The sequence below is a fragment of the Triticum urartu genome, chromosome 5 (assembly GCF_003073215.2).
Source record: "Triticum urartu cultivar G1812 chromosome 5, Tu2.1, whole genome shotgun sequence".
NCBI lineage: Eukaryota > Viridiplantae > Streptophyta > Magnoliopsida > Poales > Poaceae > Triticum > Triticum urartu.
The window spans coordinates 295,461,465-295,477,224 of record NC_053026.1 but is presented as its reverse complement, the minus strand read 5'-3'; the positions used below and the strand labels follow the sequence as shown (position 1 = coordinate 295,477,224).

Sequence of the window (15,760 nt, the reverse complement as noted above, 5' to 3'; positions counted from 1 at the left end):
CCAAAAAAAGTATACATAGAGGCTCCAGGCAGCCATGCTGGATTAGATGCGCCCAACGGTTAGCGCATCTAGGAAAACGGCCGGACGCCACTATCCAAACGGAAAAAAATGAGCGTCCGTTGGAGTTGAACTAAGCAAATGGTTGCAAACTTACAATAATGATGATGATGATTCCCCAGCAAAAAAAAAACAAAAAAAACTATGATGATGATGCTCCCGCGCTCAATAGTCAATCTCAAAATTTTAACTATGGAGGTACAACATGGTCAAACTGTATTCGAATATGGTCAAACTGTGTACCACCTTGCTCAGTTTCTGGGTTGAATTCGGCTTCGAGTGCCGGAAGTACACACCGATGCATTGAACCAATATAGTGCATGCCGTTTTTACTCGCAAGAGTTCAATTCCATTTTTTCCAGCACTGCTAACCCCGCTACTCGAGAAGACAACACTCACTCCCCTATGAAAAATTCTAAACGGAAATGCTTTTACACTGCATGAAAGCTCGAAAACTGGCTACATCAGAGCCTTGAAATTGCAGGCCAGGCATCAGATCACGAAAGGCATTACACTGTTGGTGGCGGTCCTCCCTCCAACTAACCCCAAAGATTCGAAATACATAGCATGTAAGCAGCAGCTTCCTATATATTTGATGAGTTCTCTTTCCGCAGCTTGGCTGGCCTCTCCTTGTGTGATTCTGCATGGCAAAGTAGCAGGTTTTGTCATGTTGCCAACACAATTCAGTCTATGTGTGCGATTGCGCTACTCCAAATCTTCCAATATACTGCTCCCTCCGTTCCTAAATATGGCGTTTTGGTAGTTCAAGAACTACCAAAACGTCATATATTTAGGAACGGAGGGAGTAATACAACTGAATACAACCATGAATTACTCTGGTGATGAAGTAGAGAGCAGGATTCATTGTTTCTTGGGAGGACTTTTTGAAAGCCATCGAGGCGAGTGAAACCCCCAAAGACCTAATAGAGAAAAAAATACCTGCATATCTCCTCTTCTTGTTGGCTCTTCTTCTTTTGCGCTCAGCTTGTGTAAGCTCCGCGTCTTCTTTAATATCCCCTTTCCCTTCAAAAACTTCTTCGGGAGCGAGCATTGCGGCATCTGAAACAGCTACAGGTGCAACCTGCAAGGAGGAAGACAAGTCGTTACATGAATGAAATACTCAAATAGAATAACTTCACGAGAGAAAAACAATGATTGTGGTACCTCTTCCATTGCTAGAGCAGGTACATTAACTTGTATAGACATATCCTCAATGACCTGAAAAGACAACACTTGTCCTTCTTACCAAAAATTGCAAACTTTAGGTATTATACGCTGCTGTCTAATAGAGAGCTATCACATACCGGCTTTGGGGCAAAGTGGAAATGAGAGAGCGCATCCAACTTCAAGCATATCCTCTTAAATAAATCATTTGCCTGAGTTGAATAAGAAGTTAGTCAGAATCAGGAAGTATCACTTTGGTAACACAAAAATATCCACATAGCCAGACTGATAGTTGATATCATAATAAAGACAAGGAGAACATATGCACATAGCACCGGTGGAAAGATTGCAGGAAACAGAAGCATAAAATCAAGTTGGCCAATGTAGTAAGGGCACTTCAAAAAAAAAGATAACTGTAAAGTATCAAGTGTGACCTACGCAATATGTATGCTTAACGTAACGCATATAGTGACTGAAGCAATCCATTTCTTCTCATTCATTACAAAATGGAGTATTTTTCTAACACCGGAAATTCCAATAGCGAACTTCATATACATCGCATGGCAATAAACCATCACTGAGCATCGGTATTAAAATTGTACTCCCTACACTAGTGTCAAAAACGCTCTTATATTATCGGACAGAGGGAGTACTTCGTACTATGACAAGCATCTTGTGCACCACGAAAAAGTGATGATGAATATATTGACACTACAGTCACCAGGACAAGCAGGGAACATGAAAACTTGCTAATTTAGATGGATATAATAACATCTGGCATGCCTTTACTAACAAGACAATGCAAGATTTGCTCTTTAGCGGACATTATCTTTCAATCCAACACAAATGATGTATCAGATGTTGCACAACAATTAAGACCAACAAGAGCAGAATAAAACTGTAATCATGATAGGTAAATCCAACGTCACTCAGGTTTTCTAGTAAAAACAATTGATTGCTCACCTCATTCTTCAGTTCATCTGAAATAGCAAGTGTGGCAGGTGCAATGCCAGTTTTTTCCTTAAACTCATCCTGGAAGAGCAAAAGAATCAGTTAGTGGATGAACTATACTAAAACTGATCCTATCTACCAACTCGTTTGGATTTAAAATAAGATCATAGTAAGACAATACAGACCTCATAATGTTCGGCAAGACCCTTTTTGCTCTTGTTTTCATCCTGTTGAAATATAGCAACAATAGTGAATCACACAATTATCATACTGTTATCATGAAAGAATTCTAGTTATTGCAACCGATCAAAACCATACCATCTCCATTTGCTGCTTTGGAGCTTTATACGGCAAGGTTGAAGGCTTTTCAACATCATCAAAATGACCCTGTCAGGAAACAAGAGAAGCTATCTCAATATTACTAGCAGAGTCACAAAACGAAATAACCAAAGAACTCCTCACAATTTCACTCTACTATTTCCCGGTATACTACTGTTGAGTGTTGACCCAGTTACGAACATAGTGACATATCCAGAAAAATATTACCTCCGCAATTCTTTTCTTGATCATCTCCTCGAGAGAAGCTGTGACTTCCTCCGTGATTACTGGGGCAGGTCTTACATTATGCTCAAAATCAAGATCCACTTCCAGGGCACTATTTTTGGGCCTCCTGGAAGCATCAACCTACAAAAGGAACTCGTTTAAAAAACACAATTGCAATGGTAATTAACTATTACTAGCACAATATTGTGAGTCAGAAATATGTCTCATTTCCAAAACATGCTATCAGCTACCTCTCCCTGCATGATCCATTTACTGGGTTCAAGACTAGCTTTCTCCATTATGTCTATTTGGTTACGCATCTTCAAGAGCCCCTTTTCATGAGTTGAAAGACCTTGTTCATCCTGCATAGAAGGGAAAGCATGTTGATAAACAAGTATATGTGCATTACTTATTTCAACTGAAATGAGTACCTCTAATGCTGGACCATCATTTACATCATCCTTCTCAATGTTATCCACTTCCATTTCATGCAATTCATCCTTGAAGTGGACTTTCTTTGTGAAACCATTTCTCTTCTTGACTTGTTGCTTACAGCTTTCCTCAAAAAAATCCTCATACCTGAAAAGACACTCTTAGCTGGTTAAAAGCACAACACAAAATTCATGGCAACCAAAATGCATGATATATAACATTATTCTACAGCCTAAGGAAGATTATAGAATAACCTCAAGTTTCAATTCTGCATTTTCTTTTATTTCTCAAGCTTCAGACTGTTTCAAGTGCACAGAATAATCAATATCGATGCGCATGAATTGTTTAAAACATTTGGAAGCATGAGAGGAAACTTGGTTCATTTCTGCGGCCTGTGCAACAAAAAAATAGAGCAGATAAAGCTGCTTTTTAGCCTCTCGTTCTTGTCGTTTTAGTTAGCCTACCCCCCACATTGTTTGGTACTAAAGGCTTTGTTGTTGTCGTCGTCGTTTTAGTGCAGATCACAAATCAAGTGGTGCCTTCACAAAACATTGAAGATACATAGTGCGCTCTGACATGTACATGTAAGATCCGTTTTGAATTTTTGAAGCTTCAAACACACACTTAAAAGGGAGCACATGTGCTCGGCATTAAAAGAACATGTCCGGATTGTAGAGGTTTTACTGGGCAAATGTAGGTGGGATAGGAAAGGACTGTAATGCATGCACTACAAAAGATGGGTGCTTACGACTGTCCAACAGGGACATTTGCACCAGCAAATAAGTTGTACGACTTGGTTATCTCTCCAGTAAAATCAACTTGCTATGTTATGTAGAAGTGAGTAGTGACACCTTTTTCTGTGAATTTTTTTTGTTGAACCCTCATGGAGGTGGTTGGCAATTGGATAATAGCCTTTTCCCTGTCTTGGTAAAGGTGGCACGAAAGTTGTTCTGTATGAAATCTAACTTTTTCATTGGTTAATTTCTATGTTAGGTGGTACGCAAAATCATGCTTTTCTGTTCTTTTCAGACTTGTTTCACTGCAACCCCACAAAGGTAAATTACTACTTCAAATCTCCAGTACAGGTGGCAGCAAGCTTCTGTACATTAAATCTATTTTTCATAGGCTAGTTTTTTTCCCTCTCATCAACAAATTATGTACAAACGGGGCTCTTTTTCATTATTTACTTTTCTACTATAATTGAGTCCATCTCCACACAAGTATTAATACTTAATTTCTCCCCTATGTCAATGAAAGGAAGGCTCCCTTCCCTTCTATTCACCTAAAGAAAGGAAAGTCTCATGTAGTGATATCTTGTATATTAACAGTGTGGAATTTCTAGAACATGCATAAATATCATGCATAAGAAATTCCCAATTATCCACCCTTTGATTTTTTTCATAGATCAATTTATTTTCTATGTGTTACAAGTTGGGAAAGAGTTGTGAAGTATTGTTCAAGCAATTTTAAAATCCTACATGGCTACTATTGTCATATCTTCACATGATCGATGAACTGTGCTGTGGCACACTTTAACAGATATAAGGAGCACATAATACAAATTGATTCACATTTTCACAATCACCACAATCGCATACTTGAGATTAGCATAAAATGCTTACCTTATATCTCCGCCGGATTTCCCCGCACCCTCTTCATCATCAGACTCAAAATCTTCCAACTACAGTTAATAGTGCCACCAATCAAATTAAGAAGAAAGGAATTCAGGTTAATGTCCTTCATCAATAAAGTGTGGTATCTAACACTATAACTGTCAAAAGGAGCACATTGGTCTATGCAGTAGCTATAAACATATGTGTGCAATGCATTTCATGAACTAGCACTAGCTGTTAAGTCATTTATATTGCACATCCATAAGAAATTTTGGCTTCCCTTAATGAATTACTTATGGTTCTACATCTTAGATTCTATCAGAGCTAACAATCATTCCATGTATATAAAGAGAGTGTGTGAGTACAAATTACTTACATCCAAATCGTCATCATCTTCATCATCACCCCCGTCATCTTCATCCACATCCTCCTCATCACTATCGTCCTCCATCAAGTTTACACTAGCCTTCTTCTTCTCTCCTCCCTTGGAACCCCCACCGTACTCCAGCTCCTCCCCCTCCTCCATAAACTTTTCCAGGTCCTTCATCTTCAGAAACCTGTCCTCCACCCCGTTCCCTGCCTTCGCCCCTAGCTCCTCCGTTTCTTCATCCTCCCCCTCCCCCGATTCCAACTCGTCATCCGTGTCCTCCAGGCCACCCTCATCCTCCTCCTCCTCCGATTCGTCACCCTCTCCATCCTCCTCCTCGTCTGACGGGCCCTCCTCGGCTTCAGCGGTCTTGGACGGCGGAGGAGTAGCCGACGGCTGCGCAGGCGGTTGGTGCTCGAGGCGGCGGAGCTGGCGGTGGAGGTGGGGGAGGAGGGGGCGGGAGAGCAGCTCGCTCTGGGACCAAATCTGCTCGGCGTCGAAGTTGGGGCCGGCGAGGAGGTTGGGGAGCGGGGGCGGCTGCACGGGGGAGACGACGGCGAGCGAGGAGTGGAAGTGCTTCAGAGCCGCCCGGGCGGCGGCGGCGAGGTCGGCGGACGGGGAGAGGTAGACGGACGGGTCGGCGCGCCGCAGCTGCTGCAGCGCCACCTCGCCCTTCTCCGCGGCAAGCGGCTCGTCCAAATCCATGGCCATTGCCGTGGTGGCCGGGAGCGAATTGGTTGACTGGAGTATGTGGAGGCGACGCTGGGAAAGACAGGAGGAGCAGGTTTGGGTTTTAGGGTTTTAACTCGTTGAGCCGCAGGCGGCGATGTCCTTTATACGATTTGGTCCTCAAACTCCACTCCAAATGTAAAATTCACCCTCCAACGGCCGCGTGAAAAATCACAAAACTGGCCCTTTGGCCAAATTTCAGCACAAAATGGCCATCTTTTGAAAATCTCTACTCCTAATGTCTCAGTTGGTAGTCCGCGTTCCGGGTTTTATTTTCGTCCCACCTCACCCGGTCTTTTTTGATACTTCTTTGATACTTGCTCCCACCTCCCGCTGACCCGCCACGAACCGACAAAACCACGTACCGAGTCCTCCACCAGCCCCCGCGCTCTTCAGGTCGTAAGCACCGATCGCGCCCGAGACAAGCGACGAAAAAAAATCTACAAAAATTAACCAGCGATAAAAGAACCTACGAAAAATAACCAACGAAAAAAAACCCACACGCACGAGCGACGTCACATGCCCTCGAGCGAGAACGACTCGCATGCTAGACTCCCTTCCCTCGTTCGTCGCCGCCTTCATCCCTTCGCCGCCGCCGCCCTTCATCCCTTCGCCGCCGCCCTCAGTCTCACATCAAAGGCGCCCCACTCGCACAACGAACCCGCCGCCCTTCTGGAGCCGAAAGCCGATCCATAGATCCCCATCTGGACGCGCACGTCCGCCTTCTTGGATCCATCGCTGCCATCGTGGATCCGCCGCCGCCGTCGCCGCGGAACCCCTCGGACGCCTCCGCCTTCGTGGATCCATTGCTGTCGTCGCGGATCCACCTCTTCCTCCTCCGTTGCTGCCCCTCCGCCCCACCTGCCGGCATCGACCTCATCCAGCACGCCTACCTGGTCGGGGCCCCTGACTCGTCGTCCGCCATCGTCGCCGGGGCAGGGAGTGTCCGCGGCCGCGGCACGGGCCGCGAGGCTTTCCTTCTGCAACCGATGAGATGGTAAGAAAAGTTGATGTGAGCGGTGGAAATTGATGTTTCCTTTGGTCTTGAGTTGTTTCCCGCTTGTGTTTTTGTGCTTTTACAGGTCCCTTTGGTGAGGACGTGGATGGAAGTCCTTCCTCCAGGGATCGACGTTTTCAGGGCAGAAGGAAGAGCTCTCCTCCTATCGACGGGCAAGATGGATGCACCCAGGTGGGAAAATCAAAATCTACCGTTTTGCTTGTGTCTGCTACGTTGATAATGCTGGGATCAAAGTAACTTAAGATCAGTAGATCTGTGACAATTCCCTTGGGCATGATAGCAATGAAAACTGGTCGGGTTTTGAATGTACGTATGTCATGCTATTATTCTCTGTCACTACAAAAACTTAGCAAATGTACATACTACTGAAGGGATGTTGTGATTACGATTGATCTGAGCCAGTGCACACATTGATGTGTCATTCAGCATTAAGCATATGGATTCGTTAATTTTCTGAAGTATTCTCCCTGGATATATTTAATGGAGTCGTTTGTTGCTTCCTTCTCTCTGAATTCAACATTTGGTTCAGCAGTGCCCACAACCTTCCAGGTTAGCAGGATTTTTCGTGTATGTTATCACATAGGACCAGGGATTTCAGAAGGGCTGGTCAGTACACAGTAGTTCTTAACCTATATATGTATAGTGTACACTAGAATTATTTGTGGAGCTATACCTTGTATTGCACACAGTTGTTCTTGACATATATACAATCCGGCTATTGATACTTGCGTCCTATACGTTTACGTTACAACTAAAACTTAGAATTACTGGTTGCTAAATGGCATGCATGAAAAATTGAACTCGTGTTTTTTACTTTTTCCTTTTTTGAAGTATTTGATGGAGAACAATGATTTCATGGTGATTGGGATAATCGGTCCACCTGGTCTGGCAAGTCAACCACCGCGAACGAGCATTATGGATACGACACAAGCTCCCCCTTAACTGCATTCATATACTCATATGGTTCCATTGTACTTAAATTGCGGTTCCCTTTTTACTTATACTATGGTTCCTTCTACCTTTTGTCTTGCCAGTAACCAATAATTGATCAATATTTTCTGCCGCTCTGGCGTTTTCTTGGTATCTGTCTATGATATTTTGCTGGTCTTATCAGAACGGAATAATGATTTTGCCATGTGGGAGCCCATGCTTACAGTAAGTTGTCTGGCTATAATTTCTATGTACACACTTCTTTAGGGAATTATAATCATTTGTTTCTAGTAGTGTATCTCATTGTACACACTTCTTCGTGGATCCATTGCTGTCGTCGCGGATCCACCTCTTCCTCCTCCGTTGCTGCCCCTCCGCCCCACCTGCCGGCATCGACCTCATCCAGCACGCCTACCTGGTCGGGGCCCCTGACTCGTCGTCCGCCATCGTCGCCGGGGCAGGGAGTGTCCGCGGCCGCGGCACGGGCCGCGAGGCTTTCCTTCCGCAACCGATGAGATGGTAAGAAAAGTTGATGTGAGCGGTGGAAATTGATGTTTCCTTTGGTCTTGCGTTGTTTCCCGCTTGTGTTTTTGTGCTTTTACAGGTCCCTTTGGTGAGGACGTGGATGGAAGTCCTTCCTCCAGGGATCGACGTTTTCAGGGCAGAAGGAAGAGCTCTCCTCCTATCGACGGGCAAGATGGATGCACCCAGGTGGGAAAATCAGAATCTACCATTTTGCTTGTGTCTGCTACGTTGATAATGCTGGGATCAAAGTAACTTAGGATCAGTAGATCTGTGACAATTCCCTTGGGCATGATAGCAATGGAAACTGGTCGAGTTTTGAATGTACGTATGTCATGCTATTATTCTCTGTCACTACAAAAACTTAGCAAATGTACATACTACTGGAGGGATGTTGTGATTACGATTGATCTGAGCCAGTGCACACATTGATGTCTCATTCAGCATTAAGCATATGGATTCGTTAATTTTCTGAAGTATTCTCCCTGGATATATTTAATGGAGTCGTTTGTTGCTTCCTTCTCTCTGAATTCAACATTTGGTTCAGCAGTGCCCACAACCTTCCAGGTTAGCAGGATTTTTCGTGTATGTTATCACATAGGACCAGGGATTTCAGAAGGGCTGGTCAGTACACAGTAGTTCTTAACCTATATATGTATAGTGTACACTAGAATTATTTGTGGAGCTATACCTTGTATTGCACACAGTTGTTCTTGACATATATACAATCCGGCTATTGATACTTGCGTCCTATACGTTTACGTTACAACTAAAACTTAGAATTACTGGTTGCTAAATGGCATGCATGAAAAATTGAACTCGTGTTTTTTACTTCTTCCTTTTTTGAAGTATTTGATGGAGAACAATGATTTCATGGTGATTGGGATAATCGGTCCACCTGATCTGGCAAGTCAACCACCGCGAACGAGCATTATGGATACGACACAAACTCCCCCTTAACTGCATTCATATACTCATATGGTTCCATTGTACTTAAATTGCGGTTCCCTTTTTACTTATACTATGGTTCCTTCTACCTTTTGTCTTGCCAGTAACCAATAATTGATCAATATTTTCTGTCGCTCTGGCGTTTTCTTGGTATCTGTCTATGATATTTTGCTGGTCTTATCAGAACGGAATAATGATTTTGCCATGTGGGAGCCCATGCTTACAGTAAGTTGTCTGGCTATAATTTCTATGTACACACTTCTTTAGGGAATTATAATCATTTGTTTCTGGTAGTGTATCTCATTGGACTTGATGCATTATGTTCTAACATTATGAGAATGGAATTGTTCCATTATATGGTACTAATGAAAACGTTTGGCATTAATCTGTGTTCATCTAACTAAAATATGGTGACTCCACCCTATGGCTAAAAGTGATATTTGCCAATATTGTGGAAAGCTAAAATGAGTGTTGTACTGTATTTTTACATGTTACTTTGCTGAAGTGACATAGCAGACCCATCATTTTAATCTTCATTATCTTCACCGAACAAGGGAAAATAAAATTGATAACCTCATCAGGCAGTGAAGATTGCATGGCCAGTCTCTGTTTTGTGCATGCTAGGTGAGCATCATGAACTGTTATACTTGCCTTACGAGTATTTTTCCTTCAATCAGATTCTCACTTATATTTCTGTGAATAAATAAATCTTTTCATTTTCTTGTTGGGAAAAAAGTCCCTGTAATCTTTCCCACCACAGCCTAATGTGGGCTGCATGCCTTAGCATGTGCCTGATCCTTACAGAGTTTGAGGGCAGCTACTAGACTTCATGATTTGGCAAATATATATTTAAGGGTGAATAAGGACATTTAATCATTTCATATACCATGAACATCATAAAAAACAGATTGAGCATGTGGAGATATTTAAGTGTGCATATTTGATACATTTTCCTTTTGTTGATCATTTGCTTCATGCTTGTTCTGCGGATTGGAGTTTGTTCTCAAAGAAGGAGACACTGATCGCTAGCGAAACATATGACCAAGAGTCCCCAGGACCTACATCATCGACTAATAACCAGCCTCAAACACCTGCCCAGGTCAGCTATCTTTCTCAAACCAATATTTTTTGGTTTGATCATTCGCCATGTCATGTGATTTTGATTTAATTGATAGGTTGTTTATTCCTTTGATCAGTATAAACAGGTTATAAGTTTTGAGTCTAAGGTATACCCCTAATGCCACTTTACATGCTGTTGAAAACTGCAGCTTCTCCAGCAGTAGTGAGGATGCCTTGCAGTATGATACTTGATACCATGCTAACAGAATTATGATTACCGAAGGCTGAATAACGCCGGGAAATATATGGCGGTAGAAAGGTCTGAGTCAGTCTTTTTAGCACTCCTATGCTACTTCATGATAGTGAATCTACCCGTGCATCCATATCTGGAGTCCTCTTCATATGATGATGCAGAAGAGCACATTGCTGCTATTGAAGCCAAAGGTGTTTGGAAAACACAGCTAATACAGAGATCTGAGACTACAATTAAAACCATAGGAAGCACCTCCAGGACTAGAATGAGCAGCTCATGCAGCTACTCAACATAGTGAATGTGAGCTGCTCATTCTGGTTCTAGAGGCGCTTCCTACGGTTAATCTTGGTAGGGCCGACACACTATAAATTAATTAGCCTTGTCTTCATTGCAGAATTGAAATCATCTTAAATTCAAATTTCATCTTTTAATTGACTCTTCCATATCTCGATCAGAAGACCTTGAGTGGGGGTGGAGGCTGGATTGTGAGCCAGATGCCCCATCAACAGGGGCGGTAAAGGAGAAGAAGATAGTTGTTTAACGGTATGGTTATGTGTTTAGGGAATTATAATCATTTCTTTCTGGTAGTGTATCTCATTGGACTTGATGCATTATGTTCCAACATTTTGAGAATGGAATTGTTCCATTATATTCTACTAATGAAAACGTTTGGCATTAATCTGTGTTCATCTAACTAAAATATGGTGACTGCATCCTATTGCTGAAGTGACATACTAGACCCATCATTTTAATCTTCATTATCTTTTCCGAACAAGGAAAAATAAAATTGACAACCTCATCAGGCAGTGAAGGCATGGCCAATCTCTATTTGTGAATGCTAGGTGAGTATCATGAACTGTTATACTTGCCTTAGGAGTATTTTTCCTTGAATCAGATGCTCACTTATATTTTTGTGAATAAATAGATCTTTTCATTTTCTTGTTGGAAAAAAAGTCCCTGTAATCCTTCCCGTCACAGCCTAACGTGGGCTGCATACCTTAGCATGTGCCTGATCCTTACAGAGTTTGAGGGCAGCTACTGGACTTCATGATTTGGCAAATATATATCTAAGGGTGAATAAGGACATTTAATCATTTCATATACCATGAACATCATAAAAAGCAGATTGAGCATGTGGAGATATGTAAGCGTACATAGTTGGATACATTTTCCTTTTGTTGATCATTTGCTTGATGCTTGTTCTGCGGATTGGAGTTTGTTCTCAAAGAAAGAGACACTGATCGCTGGCGAAACATATGACCAAGAGTCCCCAGGACCTACATCATCGACTAATAACCAGACTCAAACACCTGCCTAGGTCAACTATCTTTCTCAAACCAGTACTTTTTGGTTCGATCATTCGCCACATCATGTGACATCGCATGGGGCATCAGTAGCGACCCACACACTAGCGCAAGGATGTAAAGATGGGTACTACCATTTACATTCCAGCCAAAAGACCTCACCTCATTTCTCCAAACTGTGAGTATTGTTGTCCTGTAAATTTCTTGGGTGTGCACCAAGCGTTAGATGAATTGCCTTCAAGAACCTCATGGTCAACTGCATGTGCCCTTTGTGTCTGCAACTGCATACTTGCTGTCTGAAATTCATCACGAGTTAGGCTTTAGGAGAAAATATTTCCTTGAGAATTTTAGAGATAAATGACAGAATTTTGGTGCTACTAAGAAAGGATATGTTACTTTTAGAGCTTTGTGTTTGCCTGATTATGCGAACTGATACATACTACCTAGAAGTTCAACAGTCAAGATCCAATGTAAATGGTAGTAATTGAGGATCTCAAAAATAGGCATCGCAAAAATCTGTCAAAAATGACAACACTTGGCCAAAAGGCTAAAGAAGAAAACCTGTAGATTCTTTTGGTTTGCCGATTCCAAGCTGAGTGAAAAAAATATATTTACACGTTACTGATTCATGTACTTCTAGAAGTAATGTTAGTGGAAAATTTGCACAACCATCATGATTTGGTACTGTTCACGTGCCCCTTGAATTCGATGAGTACACTGGTTGGTTAAAAAATGATAACATTGTTTTCTTCATAGTGGTTATGTTTCTCTATATTTTCTACTTCATCTTAATCCTAGAGTTGTAAGATTGTACAAAATATTCTTCGATCATTTTGGGCCATAAACTTCCCATCCTGCTATTCTTTCTATAGGGCATGCAATTCTGTTCGGCCGCTGCTACGAATCAGCTAGATGATTTCTTAGGAAATCATCCGCCTGTTCAACCGTCAGATCCGTGTCCTGGGGCCGTTGGATCACAACAACGCCACGACAGCAGCGCATCGCGGCAGCTTCACAACGCCATTGCTACCCCGCGCGGTTCTTGAACGCAGCACCGACGACGTCCTGCGAGCTCCATTGCAGCCCCGGCGGAGCTCCAACACAGCACCGACGCTCCGGCGAAGCTCCATTGCAACTCTGGACGAGCTCCACTATAGCCATGACGTGTCCGGCGAGACTCCAGTGCAGCACCGTCGGCTCCGGTGAAGCTCCAATGCAGCGTATGAGTGACGCTCATGGCAGCACCGGTGTCGTGATGAAGCTCCACAGCAGCCGGAGTTGAGGAGAGATGCCCCATCGCAACAGCAGCTCCGCCACCCACCGGTGTGGTGTACTGCAGCTCTGCCGCCCTCCGAGATCTGCGAGGACGCAACAACACACGCGCTGCATTGGAAGCATCCGCCACCGCCGATGAGATCCATCGGTTGCAGCACCCCTCCCGGTAGCACCGGCGGCGTTCCATCTGACGTGCTTGCAACGGCAACCGCAGGGCAACACCGGCCGCGCCAGAGCTCAGGTGCTGCTACAGCGGAGCTTGGTGTTGTGCAGCTCTCCTCTGCTTGCATCAATGGCGGAGACACCATGGATTGCAGCAGGGGGGGTAGCACGCGTGGAGGGGCACATATGGCTAGCATGGGAGGCGTTGGAGAAGAAGGTGAGATGGAAGATGGGGTGGTGGAGAGAAAGAGAGCGTTCAAGGGATTGGGATTGGGGGAGGAAGACGAATAGAGGACGAGCGGGGAGCAAGACGAACAGAGGACGAGCGACTTCGGGAGATAAGGGAAGGAAGTGGTGCGTGGGGCCGGACACGTGTTGTGCGTCCCGAGCGGTTTAAACAGCCAGAAAATCAGCCAGTTGAAAAATAACGTTTTGCATTCTGTTCTCATTCAGAACTGACATGTGGCCATCTTCTCTCTACCGTTACTCAAGGTATGTTGAAAATATGAGAGTTGTACATTATCCAACGGTTCTAATTGGGCAATAACGGCTAGAGTTTATTTTTATTTTTGTTTACTCGTCCTTAATTTTTATTTGCCGTTGTAGTTACCTTCCAATGCATAAACAATGCCCAACCTGATGGTTGTATTGCATTTCAGTCAATCATCTTTCTTCTATCAAACACATATAAATCTGAAATCACACATACGGTGAAGGGCTACAACACCAATGACGTGTCAGTGCATGCCTTACATTATAATAGTCTGACGGTCTTTGTTTTACTATCGCTTCAGTATAAAGCACAGCCCCTCACCTCTATTTTCAGTGAGACCAACTATCTAGAATCCTCCCTCCATATTAAATCCGTTGATATGATTTATTTTTCTTAAAAGGCTTTGTTTGATGTAGATATTGAAATTGATATTGCCAAACTTGTAATATGAAAATAGTGCTCAACTATTGGACCTTTCTTTCAACATATCTTTGTTGGCCTCCGTTTAGTATAGTTTTTGTTAGCTTGTTCATTTCTTGACTGGTGCTTGACATCACAGGTGCATGTGGGAATGCCCTACAGACTGATGAACATGAATCATAGGAACCACCAAAGCATGAAGGGAACAACCAGTATGGATTGGGAACAACAAGATGAACTGGCTTTTGTTGGCACTCTTGCATACATTGAAGATTTTGCGGCATTTGGTTGCATCTGAACTGACTTCTGTTTGAGCCATAGATTGATGAGTGATTTGTTGCATTCTTCACTTGCACAAACTATGTCTATTTGAACCAACTTTGTTGTTCAATGGTCTGATTAAATATAGCTCTGGAAAGGAATCATAGCAGGCTTAGGGTATCATGGCCACAAAGAATTATTGTTAATGGGAAGCTATTTTAACTCTGGTCAGGAGCCGACATTACTGCAAGTGCTTGCGCAGGCACAAGGTCTATTTAAATGGGGATGCTTCTTTGGTCTAATAGCATGAGAGATGAAAGTTTGAAGTGAATTCTGTAGTAATGTGTTTTAAAATGATACTTGTAAGTTCAAACGAATGTCCTAATTTATCAATATAGTATATAAATCATTCATGCTATAAGTACTCCATTTTTTATGTGTAACTTGCTGGGCTTACCAAAGCAGAAAGGTCAATGGCATTCTGTTTAGAGGGAATAATCCAAAGTGGACAAAATTGTATGAATGCATTTCTCTTGAGAAACGAAATTGCCAACAAAATCGGGGATGAGATTTAGTAATTGAATTGGCACGATGTGTATCAATTCTAATTGTTCTGCAGATTGGGAGGATAGATGGTATATAACCTTTTTATTCTATTATGTGGGATTACGAACTATTCCTTGTAGATTGGGAGGATATATGGTAAAGAGCATGTACTTCCAGACAGTTGAATTTGGGGGAGCCTGTTGGTCATCTGTTTGATGTTCGAACACGTCTGTGCGTATGAGGGATAAAGGAGCTTCGACCTTGGAGACGATCATAATCATTTGTCTTATTTATATATATGCATTAATTATAGCCCGTAGCAACGTTGTGATGTTATTTTTATTATATATTATATATAATTATAGTTTGGCGGCTCGCAAGACAATCTATACCCTGCGGGGTTCTGCTTAACAATCGGAATATGGCTACGACCGAGACATGTTTGTTGTGCGGGGCTCGTGATACTTGGCGGCATGCTCTACTCTCTTGTCCGATGGCAGGGAGCGTGTGGGCGCTCGCACCTGATAATATAGTCGAGACTATGAGCGGCCACTTGGAGGAAAGTGCAAAGGATTGGTTGTTTGCCTTACATGAAATACTAGCCAATGATGATTTTGTTCGGGTGGTGGTGACACTATGGACGATCTGGGGAGCAAGGAGAAAGGCCATTCATGAAGATATATTTCAGCCACAACATACAGTACAAGGTTTTA

The 15,760-nt window shown here is 42.9% G+C and overlaps 1 protein-coding gene and 1 long non-coding RNA gene across 19 annotated transcripts; one reads left to right on the top strand and one right to left on the bottom strand.

Annotated features, from left to right (window-relative positions):
* Positions 1 to 360: 360 nt before the first annotated feature.
* Positions 361 to 5,920, bottom strand: LOC125508664 (U3 small nucleolar ribonucleoprotein protein MPP10-like). The gene is made up of 12 exons (XM_048673428.1): positions 5,137 to 5,920; positions 4,770 to 4,828; positions 3,147 to 3,294; positions 2,967 to 3,077; positions 2,719 to 2,856; positions 2,491 to 2,559; positions 2,358 to 2,399; positions 2,185 to 2,253; positions 1,362 to 1,433; positions 1,222 to 1,275; positions 997 to 1,138; positions 361 to 697 (listed from the first exon to the last, which is right to left on the bottom strand). The coding sequence occupies exons 1-12, from the start codon at positions 5,836 to 5,838 to the stop codon at positions 642 to 644; spliced, it is 1,662 nt and encodes a 553-aa protein (XP_048529385.1). The 5' UTR covers positions 5,839 to 5,920; the 3' UTR covers positions 361 to 641.
* Positions 5,921 to 6,329: 409 nt separating this feature from the next.
* On the top strand, positions 6,330 to 14,944 carry LOC125508665. 18 transcript variants are annotated; one of them, XR_007283709.1, is made up of 8 exons: positions 6,330 to 6,853; positions 6,939 to 7,045; positions 7,706 to 8,029; positions 8,211 to 8,323; positions 8,409 to 8,515; positions 9,176 to 10,373; positions 10,543 to 13,819; positions 14,380 to 14,944. It is a non-coding gene; the product is annotated as an uncharacterized LOC125508665 (long non-coding RNA). The 18 variants fall into 18 exon arrangements; XR_007283704.1 differs by having other exon boundaries at positions 6,331 to 6,853; positions 7,706 to 8,515; positions 10,543 to 10,934; positions 11,045 to 11,129; positions 11,363 to 13,819; XR_007283705.1 differs by having other exon boundaries at positions 6,331 to 6,853; positions 7,706 to 8,515; positions 10,543 to 10,934; positions 11,042 to 11,129; positions 11,363 to 13,819.
* The last annotated feature ends 816 nt before the right edge of the window (positions 14,945 to 15,760 follow it).